Source organism: Xenopus tropicalis, chromosome 7, assembly GCF_000004195.4.
Source record: "Xenopus tropicalis strain Nigerian chromosome 7, UCB_Xtro_10.0, whole genome shotgun sequence".
Lineage (NCBI taxonomy): Eukaryota > Metazoa > Chordata > Amphibia > Anura > Pipidae > Xenopus > Xenopus tropicalis.
In genome coordinates this window covers 132085842-132100394 of record NC_030683.2, presented here as the reverse complement: position 1 = coordinate 132100394, position 14553 = coordinate 132085842, and the positions used below count along the sequence as shown (strand labels likewise).

General features: G+C 52.1%; 1 protein-coding gene across 1 annotated transcript; it reads left to right on the top strand.

Annotated features, from left to right (window-relative positions):
• Window positions 1-10938: 10938 nt before the first annotated feature.
• On the top strand, window positions 10939-14157 carry LOC100494627 (proproteinase E). The gene is made up of 8 exons (XM_004920100.4): window positions 10939-11044; window positions 11500-11585; window positions 11683-11780; window positions 11913-12047; window positions 12147-12283; window positions 13380-13522; window positions 13676-13828; window positions 14030-14157. The coding sequence occupies exons 1-8, from the start codon at window positions 11005-11007 to the stop codon at window positions 14063-14065; spliced, it is 828 nt and encodes a 275-aa protein (XP_004920157.2). The 5' UTR covers window positions 10939-11004; the 3' UTR covers window positions 14066-14157.
• The last annotated feature ends 396 nt before the right edge of the window (window positions 14158-14553 follow it).

The following is a 14553-nucleotide window of genomic DNA, read 5'->3' as shown; positions in this document are numbered from 1 at the left end:
GATAGACATTGGGGAATGCTGAGCAATGCTTTCCTCTTGGTCCTGTTCCTCTCCAGCCAGCAACAACTCAGGTAGTGGGGAATCCTCATCTCTTCCCTCCTTGGAGCTTTTTTCAAACTGAGCAGCTCCAGGCTCCACACAATTAGGGATTTCACTTGGGGAGGCCTCAGCCTCTGCCAAGCCTTTAAAGTGGAAGCACCCACTCTCGGGTTCTGCCAGCACAGGGGTAACACAACCACTGAACTCCTCACAAACAGGGATTTCCCTTGGGGACCAAAATAAAGTTGTTTGGGAAGCTTCTTGTTCCTCCCCCACCCCGGCACTGACTGTACTGGGGGGTAAGTGAAAGTCTTTTGGACCTACAGTACCAAGACATGGCTGTGCCTGCTGAAAACCCCAAAAAGATGGTGCACATACCCTCAGTGCTTCCTTGCGTTGGTTTTCCAATTCCTGGATACTCCCATACTCTTTTATCAATTCCAGTTCCTGATACACCAGGTCAGCAAGCCAGTCCCTCCGTTCCTCTGTATCATTCATTCCTATATAAAGAAGCGCTGTGCATAGAGGGTATGGAATTCCCCCTCTGGGTTACCCACAAAGGTGCTATAGTCACAGAAATTCAGCCTCTCCCATTGGCCGTGCCATTCCGCCAAGCTACAGGGAAGCGGGAGCACTGTATAGGGACTGTGCCAATATCTCCCACCTGGTTGGTGCATGGTGCGCTGCAGAACATAGTACCCATCCTCCAGGTCTGCCTCTCCTGCCACTAACTGCCCTACTCCATATGCCAGCCCCTCATCCCCAGATAGTCCCAGTGACTCACATCTCAGCCAGAACAGGGTCCTCTCTCTGGGATCAGTAGGGATCTCTGGAGTCCAGGAGTAATCCATGCAAGCGAAGAGATCCAATGGGTCAGCGTAGAATCCAGGTGGGGTGCTCATGGTGCCTTTTGGGTCCTGGGATCCTATCCCACTGCTTGCCACCAAATTATGTCACACCCTCAGGGCCGTGAGTTCCCAGACATAGGGCAGGACCCAAAGAGCAAACAGTTGGTATCACAGGATGAGGCGTTTATTGGAGAAATGGCAAGTAGCCATCAGCAGGTTCCCATAAGCCAGTAGGTGGTAGCCAGCCTGCACTCTTGTTCCTTAGGGAGTAGGGAAATACACACAGTTGGGGGGAATCTTCTTGCCGCAGCTAAGGTAGATTCCAGGGAACACAGGGGAGGGGGTCCTGCCGTAGCTAAGGTTACACCCCAGACAAAAGGCTCCTTGGAACTCTTGGCAGCCACCTTTGTAGCCAGAAAGGGAGCAGCCCCTGTCGTAAAACCAAAACAGGATTTGACTCCTTCTGCCAACCCAAAGGCAGCTTCCAGAGGGGCCAATCATAGCTAATCCCACTGGGCCTATGGGAAGCCCCCTAGTGAGCATGCCCAGTTCAGTCTTTTGCATTTACTAGACAGAGCACTGCTCTCACAAGGGGTAACTATGTGTATTGTGTCACTATGGGGTCTGGCTCTGTGTGCCCTCACAATAGGGGCAATTACATGGGGAGGGCCAGACAGAGCCGGCTGGATACACACAATACACACCTAGATGAGATTAACCTACACAATGCATTTGCTACAACAGGTAGGAGGGGGGCAGGGGGTACATTTCAGCATAAACAGAAATATCTAATAGTTTCATCCAACTTATACAGTTTGTTATGTCACACTCCCTGCACAATGGTAAGTATGCCTGCCAGCACGACCATTGTAGATAGCAACATCCACTAGGTCTGCCTGCTGGATGATACGGTTTAGGAAACCTTCTGAGTTATTTACTCTAGTTCCCGTCCTATCTTGTGGCCTTAATACCTGGTTGAAATCTCCAGCCAGAAACACTGGGAGGGAAGTGTGGAGGTACTGTCTCATGTCAGACAGCAGTGCATTTCTTCCTTGGCAAGACTGTGGCCCATAGATATTAATAAGGCGCATCTTCCTGCCTCTGGCTGTGATGTCAAGAAGGAGACACCTGCCTACCTGGGATTTCCACAAGTCGATGTACAACAACATTCAATTCAGATCTAAACAGCACCCCCACACCACCACATGGCTCAGCTGCTATTGACCAGAATGAAGGCCCATGGTGCCACTCTGAAGCTGCCCTCTGAAGGTCAGCCCTTGTAGTCAGTCGAGTCTCCTGAAGGAAAAATATGTCTCCATCAGATGATGAGAGACTAGAAAATGTTAGAAATCTGGCCTTTGGTGAACGTATGCTACACACATTAGATGTGTAAATTCTGATTGGTTGTGTAGCCATTATGATGTTTTCTGTTTGGCCTTCTTCCCTTCACTTTCACCATCACATATCCCTTCTCCAAATCTTTTAACCTGGACCCCTGCAGGTATAGGATCCTCATCTCCAAGGTGGACTGTCTCTTCATCTATGGTCAGGTCTACATTAGAAATAAGCCCAGCACTATCTGGTTTGTCAGCCAAAGAGGCTGAAATGGGCTCAACCACAGATATGCCTCCACTACCTTTGGGGGTCATCTCCTGGTCCCTAGTGTCTGACTGCTGTACCTCCATCTGTTCCAGAGAGATCTCACGATCTATTCTCTGGAGTTCTTCCCTCTCCATCTTAGACCCCCAAGAGTCATCCTCATTTTGTAGTTGGGAATAACGATTGGATGTCTCTGGACTAAAGCACATGACTCCAGGAGTCTTTCTTGCTTTGCCAGAGCCACCAACTACTTGCCATTGTTCTTCACTAGGCGTCTGTGATTTTTGCAGACTTTGTTTAAACTTTCCTTTCTTTTTCTTTTTTCCCCTTTTGTAAGGGGATTCCTCTGAAATGGATACAGGTGTCTCACGGTTATGTTGGGTAGATTCAGGAATGACTGTATCTGGAGGGTGTGTCTGCGGGTTGGGCTCTGGGGAGATTATGGGGTCTATCACAGTTTGTGAGAGGCCTTTTATGGCACTTGATGGGCATGGTTGTGGTGATGATCTCTGATCTACCTCCCTGTGAGTATGAGTCTGCCCTCTCTGATGTTGTACCTTCCTTCCTATACCATCCTGATCCTCTCCTGTCTCTCTCTGTTGGGGTTGGTTGGGTGTTGTGCCCTCGTGCCTTTGCTGTTGTTCCTCTCTCTGTTGGTTTTCTATCTCATGAACAGCCTCTATCAATAGTTGGTCTTCTTCCTGCAGTAATTGATTTCCCACTACAAGAATATTCTTATTTTTATTATGAGAGGCCATAGGGCACAAGCGATGAGGATGCCCCATATTACCACACAGGTTACACTTAATGTCCTTACAGAACTTCTTTGTATGGCCTATTTTCCCACAGAGGATACACTTCTCTACAGCACAGGAACTGGCCAGGTGATTTAGTGACCCACATTTAAAGCATCTTTTGGCCTGGCCAGCATAGAAGCAGATGCACTTTTCTTTGCCTATGAAAAAAGTGTTAGGCAGATGTTGGGGGACATTATTAACCACCGTAAGCTTGACCTCAGTTTTCCAGCCCCCCGTCCACACATCATCTTCAAGTACACGGACTAACGGGGAGAGGACTGTGCACTGACGCTTCAACCACGTGAGCACATCATCCACAGGGACCCCTTCATTTTTAACAATGATGGTGATGTTCTTTATCTCTGGCTTAGATATTGGCATGGCCTCAAAATTCTGCCATTCAGGCTGTGTTTTTAGGGTCTCAAAAAGCCGCCAAAAAGCATCTAACCCCTGTGGAATTTTAAAGCTCACATCCCACTCTGTAGGTGACTGAACAATACAGGCCTCCAGGTCAGTACTAGCTTTGAATTTTGCTGAGCCTTCTAGCAGTCTCCTAATAATGTAGGTTCTGTTTGGGGCATCCTCTTTGTTCCCTTCCCACATCAACTTGACACAATTTTTCCTACGGAATGCCTGACCACCAAACGAGGGCCCTTCACCTGCAGGGAAGAATCTCCTTCTCTCCCAGAACCTTCCTGATGCTTTAGGGTCTACCCCAGAAGTTGATTTAGGGTCCCCCCCAGAAGATAGAGCTTTAGGGTCCCCCCCAGAAGATAGAGCTTTAGGGCCCACCCCAGAAGATAGAGCTTTAGGGCCCACCCCAGAAGTTGAAGCTTTAGGGCCCACCCCAGAAGTTGAAGCTTGCTCAGTAGAGGTTTGGCCCTCAGTAACATGAGCCTGCTGTGCTTTTGTAGGCCCAGTATTCCCAGACTCTTTATTACCCACCACCAACACCTCTTGTGCGCCCATCACCACTGGGTCACTGTGAGCACTCACTTCTCCAAGCGCCGCTACAGACACGCCAGCATTCACACCAGACTCATCTCCATGTACCACCCCAGACACGCCACTCGCAGCTGACTGATTGGACGATACTTCCATTGCTGGAGTAACATCCTCTTGTGGCCTTTGGCTCTGTGATGGTTCTCGCGGTTTGGTTGCAGGGGACAATGGAGGAAATTCTTCCTGAGTGAAGTGGAAATTGTCTGGGGCCACTGATGTAACTTGGGGGCGCTGTTTCATTCCCTCTCTCTTCTTTCCCTGTTTTGGGACATCCTTCAAATCAAACGCCATATGCTGCCAGTTGATGGTCTCACTTCCTTGGCCTTTGGGTGGCGCTCTCCTCGAACTCCTGCTTGGGGCTTCAGGCTTTTTAAATTCCCCTTCTGTATCAGATGAGGTAGAACAGCTGGTAGTGCTGGGCTTCCGGGTGCGATAGGGAACCTGCCCTTTCAGAGACTTTTGCATCTTTTCAAATCTCTCCATGTTTTCAAAACGCTCCCTCCAGGGCCCCGCTTTAGTCAGTAACCTCTCAATGGAAACTTCCACCTCAAAGAGCTCCCCTTTAAGTGTGATCATGTCCAGCTCAAGTTTCCCTCTTTTGTTCTTATTCGCAGCTTTAATCAGCTTTTGTTGTGCCACAATTTCTGCCTCTTTCTTCTTTTTGTCACTGTAGGCTTGTGTCAGCTGCTTAATGATAGTTGGAATATCCTCAGGACAGGGCACCGGGGGGCTCCCTGCAGTAGGGGGCTTGGGCTGCTTAATGATAGTTGGAATATCCTCAGGGCAGGGCACCGGGGGGCTCCCTGCAGTAGGGGGCTTGGGCTGCTTAATGATAGTTGGAATATCCTCAGGGCAGGGCACCGGGGGGCTCCCTGCAGTAGGGGGCTTGGGCTGCTTAATGATAGTTGGAATATCCTCAGGGCAGGGCACCGGGGGGCTCCCTGCAGTAGGGGGCTGGGGCTGCTTAATGATAGTTGGAATATCCTCAGGGCAGGGCACCGGGGGGCTCCCTGCAGTAGGGGGCTTGGGCTGCTTAATGATAGTTGGAATATCCTCAGGACAGGGACCGGGGGGCTCTCTGCAGTAGGGGGCTTGGGCTGCTTAATGATAGTTGGAATATCCTCAGGACAGGGACCGGGGGGCTCCCTGCAGTAGGGGGCTGGGGCTGCTTAATGATAGTTGGAATATCCTCGGGACAGGGCACCGGGGGGCTCCCTGCAGTAGGGGGCTTGGGCTGCTTAATGATAGTTGGAATATCCTCGGGACAGGGCACCGGGGGGCTCCCTGCAGTAGGGGGCCTGGGCTGCTTAATGATAGTTGGAATATCCTCAGGACAGGGACCGGGGGGCTCCCTGCAGTAGGGGGCTGGGGCTGCTTAATGATAGTTGGAATATCCTCAGGACAGGGACCGGGGGGCTCTCTGCAGTAGGGGGCTGGGGCTGCTTAATGATAGTTGGAATATCCTCGGGACAGGGCACCGGGGGGCTCCCTGCAGTAGGGGGCTGGGGCTGCTGGTTTGCACGTACCCCAAGAGCTGCCCCTGAGGCAGAAGCTGATTCACAGGAAAACTGGGATAAATCATCATTATCAGACATGTCAGTGCTACAGGCAGTATCAGGTGCAGGTTTGGCAAGTACAGGGTTAATTGCAGGACTGGGTGCAGGTGTCTGGGTAACTGCTGAATCCTGAGGTTTGGCCGCCCCAGTAAGAGAAAGCTCAGCAGCAGCAGCCGCCATGATCCTGCCAGTGTGACTTACAGCAGCACCTTCTCCCTTCCCAAATACACTTTCCCTCGCTGCACAGACATCATGGGGAGTTTCTGGCACAACATCACCAGTGGCTGGAATAGTCTGGCTGTCAGATGGAAGGCTTGCAGGGGATGCTGGGAAACCTGGATCAGCTTGCACTTTATTCACAGGTGAGTCACACACAGCTTTAACCCCAACATTGCCATCACACTCAGTGGGGGGAACTTGCCTACCAGAAGCAGGGCTTACAGGGGATGCTGGGAAATGTAGTTTAGTCACAGGGGATTGTGACCCAGCTTTACCCCCACCTTGCTTTCTCCCACACAATGTGCCTTTCCCAGTCCCTTCTCCCCTCACTGCAGTGCCATCAGGTAAAGCCCCCACAGGGGCAGAACGCTGGGGCTTCTTATTAGAAGAGGATTTGTTACTCACAGTTTTTGCAGCAGATCTTAAAGTGCGAGTGTCTCCCTTCTCCTCAGCTGCCCCAGGGGTAAGATTAACTGCCCCACTTTGTCTCTGCCTTGTCCTCTCACTCCTCCTCACTTCTGCACCGTCACTTCCAGCGTCAGATCCCCTGCGCCCCATGTTTCTCCCCAGGTCTGAGTTCTGCCAGGCAGGTTGCAGGGCCTGGGGCTCCATGTTGTTCTCACCTGCCTGGGCTTCCACTGGGGACTCCTCCATACTCACTGCCTGGGCTTCCACTGGGGACTCCTCCATACTCACTGCCTGGGCTTCCACTGGGGACTCCTCCATACTCACTGCCTGGGCTTCCACTGGGGACTCCTCCATACTCACTGCCTGGGCTTCCACTGGGGACTCCTCCGTACTCACTGCCTGGGCTTCCACTGGGGACTCCTCCATACTCACTGCCTGGGCTTCCACTGGGGACTCCTCCATACTCACTGCCTGGGCTTCCACTGGGGACTCCTCCATACTCACTGCCTGGGCTTCCACTGGGGACTCCTCCATACTCACTGCCTGGGCTTCCACTGGGGACTCCTCCGTACTCACTGCCTGGGCTTCCACTGGGGACTCCTCCATACTCACTGCCTGGGCTTCCACTGGGGACTCCTCCATACTCACTGCCTGGGCTTCCACTGGGGACTCCTCCATACTCACTGCCTGGGCTTCCACTGGGGACTCCTCCATACTCACTGCCTGGGCTTCCACTGGGGACTCCTCCATACTCACTGCCTGGGCTTCCACTGGGGACTCCTCCATACTCACTGCCTGGGCTTCCACTGGGGACTCCTCCATACTCACTGCCTGGGCTTCCACTGGGGACTCCTCCATACTCACTGCCTGGGCTTCCACTGGGGACTCCTCCATACTCACTGCCTGGGCTTCCACTGGGGACTCCTCCATACTCACTGCCTGGGCTTCCACTGGGGACTCCTCCATACTCACTGCCTGGGCTTCCACTGGGGACTCCTCCGTACTCACTGCCTGGGCTTCCACTGGGGACTCCTCCGTACTCACTGCCTGGGCTTCCACTGGGGACTCCTCCATACTCACTGCCTGGGCTTCTACTGGGGACTCCTCCATACTCACTGCCTGGGCTTCCACTGGGGACTCCTCCGTACTCACTGCCTGGGCTTCCACTGGGGACTCCTCCATACTCACTGCCTGGGCTTCCACTGGGGACTCCTCCATACTCACTGCCTGGGCTTCCACTGGGGACTCCTCCGTACTCACTGCCTGGGCTTCCACTGGGGACTCCTCCGTACTCACTGCCTGGGCTTCCACTGGGGACTCCTCCGTACTCACTGCCTGGGCTTCCACTGGGGACTCCTCCGTACTCACTGCCTGGGCTTCCACTGGGGACTCCTCCGTACTCACTGCCTGGGCTTCTACTGGGGACTCCTCCATACTCACTGCCTGGGCTTCCACTGGGGACTCCTCCATACTCACTGCCTGGGCTTCCACTGGGGACTCCTCCGTACTCACTGCCTGGGCTTCCACTGGGGACTCCTCCGTACTCACTGCCTGGGCTTCCACTGGGGACTCCTCCATACTCACTGCCTGGGCTTCTACTGGGGACTCCTCCATACTCACTGCCTGGGCTTCCACTGGGGACTCCTCCATACTCACTGCCTGGGCTTCCACTGGGGACTCCTCCATACTCACTGCCTGGGCTTCCACTGGGGACTCCTCCATACTCACTGCCTGGGCTTCTACTGGGGACTCCTCCATACTCACTGCCTGGGCTTCCACTGGGGACTCCTCCATACTCACTGCCTGGGCTTCCCCTGGGGACTCCTCCATACTCACTGCCTGGGAAGCTCCCCCAGCAGCTGGCACTTGCTCCACAGATACAAACTCCAATGGCTCAGAGTTTGAATCCAAACTTTCCTCCAGGCTAGGCCCTAAAGCCTGGGCCTGGAGTACTGAAAGTGGTGGCTCAGAGCCACAAGATCCTGGGCTTCTGCTGGTCATGCAGAGAGATCAAATTACACACCTGCTCTCTCTCATTTCCCTACAGAAATAGGGGTTGGTAGCACTAGGTAGGTACCTAATATATAGGGGCAGAGACAGGGGAAAGTGTTGGAAGGGTTACTGCCTGCCCTGCTCTCATTTCCCTACAGAAATAGGGGTTGGTAGCACTAGGTAGGTACCTAATATATAGGGGCAGAGACAGGGGAAAGTGTTGGAAGGGTTACTGCCTGCCCTGCTCCCATTTCCCTACAGAAATAGGGGTTGGTAGCACTAGGTAGGTACCTAATATATAGGGGCAGAGACAGGGGAAAGTGTTGGAAGGGTTACTGCCTGCCCTGCTCTCATTTCCCTACAGAAATAGGGGTTGGTAGCACTAGGTAGGTACCTAATATATAGGGGCAGAGACAGGGGAAAGTGTTGGAAGGGTTACTGCCTGCCCTGCTCTCATTTCCCTACAGAAATAGGGGTTGGTAGCACTAGGTAGGTACCTAATATATAGGGGCAGAGACAGGGGAAAGTGTTGGAAGGGTTACTGCCTGCCCTGCTCTCATTTCCTTACAGAAATAGGGGTTGGTAGCACTAGGTAGGTACCTAATATATAGGGGCAGAGACAGGGGAAAGTGTTGGAAGGGTTACTGCCTGCCCTGCTCTCAGTTCCCTACAGAAATAGGGGTTGGTAGCACTAGGTAGGTACCTAATATATAGGGGCAGAGACAGGGGAAAGTGTTGGGGGGTTACTGCCTGCCCTGCTCTCATTTCCCTACAGAAATAGGGGTTGGTAGCACTAGGTAGGTACCTAATATATAGGGGCAGAGACAGGGGAAAGTGTTGGAAGGGTTACTGCCTGCCCTGCTCTCATTTCCCTACAGAAATAGGGGTTGGTAGCACTAGGTAGGTACCTAATATATAGGGGCAGAGACAGGGGAAAGTGTTGGAAGGGTTACTGCCTGCCCTGCTCTCATTTCCCTACAGAAATAGGGGTTGGTAGCACTAGGTAGGTACCTAATATATAGGGGCAGAGACAGGGGAAAGTGTTGGAAGGGTTACTGCCTGCCCTGCTCTCATTTCCCTACAGAAATAGGGGTTGGTAGCACTAGGTAGGTACCTAATATATAGGGGCAGAGACAGGGGAAAGTGTTGGAAGGGTTACTGCCTGCCATGCTCTCATTTCCCTACAGAAATAGGGGTCGGTAGCACTAGGTAGGTACCTAATATATAGGGGCAGAGACAGGGGCATGTAGTCAGAACCAGCAGTGCATGTAGTCAGACCCAGCAGTGCATGTAGTCAGAACCAGCAGGGCATGTAGTCAGACCCAGCAGGGCATGTAGTCAGAACCAGCAGTGCATGTAGTCAGAACCAGCAGGGCATGTAGTCAGAACCAGCAGTGCATGTAGTCAGAACCAGCAGTGCATGTAGTCAGAACCAGCAGTGCATGTAGTCAGACCCAGCAGTGCATGTAGTCAGAACCAGCAGGGCATGTAGTCAGAACCAGCAGTGCATGTAGTCAGAACCAGCAGTGCATGTAGTCAGACCCAGCAGTGCATGTAGTCAGACCCAGCAGTGCATGTAGTCAGAACCAGCAGGGCATGTAGTCAGAACCAGCAGTGCATGTAGTCAGAACCAGCAGTGCATGTAGTCAGAACCAGCAGGGCATGTAGTCAGAACCAGCAGGGCATGTAGTCAGAACCAGCAGGGCATGTAGTCAGAACCAGCAGGGCATGTAGTCAGAACCAGCAGGGCATGTAGTCAGAACCAGCAGGGCATGTAGTCAGAACCAGCAGGGCATGTAGTCAGAACCAGCAGGGCATGTAGTCAGAACCAGCAGGGCATGTAGTCAGAACCATATTGCTGTGTAACAAGGACCAGGAATGTGCGATTTTTTCAAGGTTCAGCTGAATAACGAATCCAAATACCAACCTGAATCTGAATTTGCATATGTAAATGAGCATAATTAAGAAAGGGGGAATGGGCCAGTCAGTATACAGGTTGGCATGGGGGCATTCTGGGAAATATATGGAGCAGAACAGAAAGGCTGAATCTAGAACTGAACCCCCTTTTTTCAATGTTCCAACAATGAATGGCGACTTACTGATCTAGACGTACTTGTAACCAATCAGGTGTAAGTCTGAAGCTGCTGGAAGCCTCGGCCAAGTGGCTGATCCAGATTTCCTTCAGTTCTGTCCCGTGACCCAAACTTGTACAGAGCAGCAGGACAGACGGACACGGAGGCAGAGAGAGAGCTTTGGTTCTGTGCCCAGTTTGTCCTGGCAAAGTCTCACCCAAAGGAAGGTGCCCAAGGTCCCTGGCACAGGAGGGTGGGAATGAGCAGATGGTTCTTGGACCGGGAACGGCGATTATCACGCCCATTGCACCTGGGTGGGGATCAGTCCATAGGGTCTGTTCCTAGAACCAACAGATAAAGGTCAGAACCGTATGGAACATTCTGGGTTGATAAAGACCATGACGTAAGGTTTGTGCCGATAAAAGTTCCTATAAAAGGAATCGGATTCGGCAGAACTTTCCTTCCGAACAAGATGCTGAGTTTGGTCTTCTCTGTTCTGCTGCTCTCAGGAGGTGAGTGAGGAGAGAGGGCAGGTCCCTCTTAGGGTTGGCTCTCTAGTTCTTTCAGCTCTGGACTTAGGAGTCTTTGAGTTCCATTCATCAGGAGCCCAACTGTGATATTCTAGTTCTTTTAGCTTCATGTATAGTCTTTCCCACCCTGGTCAGTAGGTTCCTCTGTCTATTGTCTACAAAACCCAGCTCAGTAGGTTCCACTGTCTCTGGTCTACTTGCTCTGGTTAGTATGGTCTCCGAGCACCAGTCTAGTCGGTTCCTCTACCTTTGGTCTGAAGGCTCCTCATCCCGTCAGTAGCTTTCGCTGTCTCTGGTCTACATGCCCGGGTTACTATGGTCTCCAAGCACCAGTCTAGAAGGTTCTTCACTCCAGTAATTAGGTATTTCCCACTGCTGTATAGAGACTTCTCACTCTAATAGGTTCACCCAGCTCTGGTCTGTTACTGTCTCCGCAGCCTATGGATGTGGGGTTCCCACTTACGCTCCATCTGCCCGAGTGGTGAATGGTGAAAGTGCCAAACCCTACAGTTGGCCTTGGCAGGTAAGAACATTCATGGTGTGAAATGATGATGCTTTGGATTGGTTATGTAGTAGATAAGGTTGAAACAAGACACACACCCATCCCTTTGCTGCTTTAGGTCTCTCTGCAGGTCCTGAAAGATGGGGTATTTTTACACAATTGTGGGGGAACCCTCATCGCCGACAGATGGATCCTGACTGCCGCCCACTGTATCAAGTGAGTATCACAAGAGACACTTGTAGGGGGGACACCCAGGGATTGGGGGGCACCAAGCGGTAGGGGTTATTGAGAAGAGATGATGTAAGAAATAGTCCCCGTCTCTTTATTGGTTAATCTCTCTCATTGCAGCTTCTCCCGGACCAATCGGGTCGTGGTTGGAGAGTTTGACTTAGCCAATGAGGAAGGAGCAGAGGAGATCTTCCTTATTCCATCTGAGGACATGTTTGTGCACCAATCATGGAACAGTGTTTGTGTCGCTTGTGGGTAGGGGGAGTTACCTTTGTGTTCCTAAGACCAATCACGTCTCAGCTGCTCAGTGATTGGCTGACAGTGATCTTTCCTGTTCTCTTTCCTTTCCTTTAGGAATGACATTGCCCTTATCCGATTGCCCCGCCCTGTGCAGATAAGTGATAAGGTTCAACTGAGCTGCCTCCCCCCCGCCGGGGAACTGCTCCCCAACAATTTCTCCTGCTATGCCAGTGGCTGGGGGCGACTTTACAGTAAGTACATCATGGAATTCTCTGCTGGGGGAGGGGGGGGGTTATTCTTAGATATAAAACACATATCCCAAAATACTTCCTGCTCCTGGGCTGCTCTCTTTCCCATGGTCAGGCAGGAACCTCCCCCTGGGTAAGTGAATCCAATCTCCCCCAGTACTTACCCAGGTACAGAGCTCTGATTCTCTGTACTTCCTGCTCCTGGGCTGCTCTCTTTCCCATGGTCAGGCAGGAACCTCCCCCTGGGTAAGTGAATCCAATCTCCCCCCAGTACTTACCCAGGTACAGAGCTCTGATTCTCTGTACTTCCTGCTCCTGGGCTGCTCTCTTTCCCATGGTCAGGCAGGAACCTCCCCCTGGGTAAGTGAATCCAATCTCCCCCCCAGTACTTACCCAGGTACAGAGCTCTGATTCTCTGTACTTCCTGCTCCTGGGCTGCTCTCTTTCCCATGGTCAGGCAGGAACCCCCCCCTGGGTAAGTGAATCCAATCTCCCCCCAGTACTTACCCAGGTACAGAGCTCTGATTCTCTGTACTTCCTGCTCCTGGGCTGCTCTCTTTCCCATGGTCAAACAGGAACCTCCCCCTGGGTAAGTGAATCCAATCTCCCCCCAGTACTTACCCAGGTACAGAGCTCTGATTCTCTGTACTTCCTGCTCCTGGGCTGCTCTCTTTCCCATGGTCAGGCAGGAACCTCCCCCTGGGTAAGTGAATCCAATCTCCCCCCAGTACTTACCCAGGTACAGAGCTCTGATTCTCTGTACTTCCTGCTCCTGGGCTGCTCTCTTTCCCATGGTCAGACAGGAACCCCCCCCTGGGTAAGTGAATCCAATCTCCCCCCAGTACTTACCCAGATACAGAGCTCTGATTCTCTGTACTTCCTGCTCCTGGGCTGCTCTCTTTCCCATGGTCAGACAGGAACCTCCCCCTGGGTAAGTGAATCCAATCTCCCCCCAGTACTTACCCAGGTACAGAGCTCTGATTCTCTGTACTTCCTGCTCCTGGGCTGCTCTCTTTCCCATGGTCAGACAGGAACCTCCCCCTGGGTAAGTGAATCCAATCAAACATATAATTTATACTTTATTTTACCCCCTGTGCAGCTGGGGGGCCCATTCCTGATATCCTGCAGCAGGCGCTGCTCCCGGTGGTGGATTATGATCACTGCAGCCAGAGAGACTGGTGGGGCGCCACAGTGAAACGCAGCATGGTGTGCGCCGGAGGGGACATTCGCTCTGTCTGCAATGTGAGTGCCGGCCTGTAGGGGGAGCAGTGACACATTCAGGTTATATAGTCGCTCTGGCACCACCTACAGGCCACATGGCAGATAACACTTTAACACTATTTCATTATAGATTTTAGGACAAACTTTGTAATTGTCTGGTATTGTTGCTTTTAGGGTGACTCTGGGGGACCCCTCAACTGCCAGGGGGCCGATGGCCGGTGGTACGTACATGGGGTGGCCAGCTTTGTGTCTGGCTACGGGTGCAACACCCTCAAGAAGCCCAGTGTGTTCACTCGCGTGTCGGCCTTTAACTCTTGGATCCAGCAAGTGAGTAGAGATCTGGGGGGGCAATAAATGGGGGGGCAATGTATTAGGCCAATATTGGGGTTATTTTGTACCCCACTTCTGGTTGGGAGAAGGTGACCTGGGGCAGATTATACTAATAGTTTGCTGGGGGGGGGGGGGTTCAGATCTGCTCTCTGATTGGCTGGGACTATTTTCTGTATTTGATTGATTCTTTCTTTCCAGACCATCAGTGAGAATTCCGTAAGTGGATTCCAGTAGATCCATTCCAGGAATCTGGGCGGAGTCATCTCTTCTATTGGTCCTTGAACTGATTCTCCGGAACACAGATCCAATAAATCCTCAGCAATTCATAAGAGTCTTTTGGTTTCATTGTGATCAAGTCCAGTTTAGGACTGAGGATTCTGGGGGCCACAGAGACCCCGACATTTGGGGCCCATTCTCCTAGCAATTAGATATAGGGGTGATACACAGGCCTGGGGTGGGAATAACAAAGGCTGCTGGGAGTTGGGGCCCTCAGGGAGACCGATTGCTCCTCCCAGTCTGACCCATATCAGGGTAATACCCCAAAATCACAATCATTAAAAAGAATATTTAATACAGATTCCCCCTATTATCACCCCAGGGCCCATTGTGCTGTCACTGACTGATCTAGACCATAGGGTGCCATCAGTAGGGAGCACCCAGGGCCCATTGTGCCGTCACTGACTGATATAGACCATAGGGTGCCGTCAGTAGGGAGCACCCAG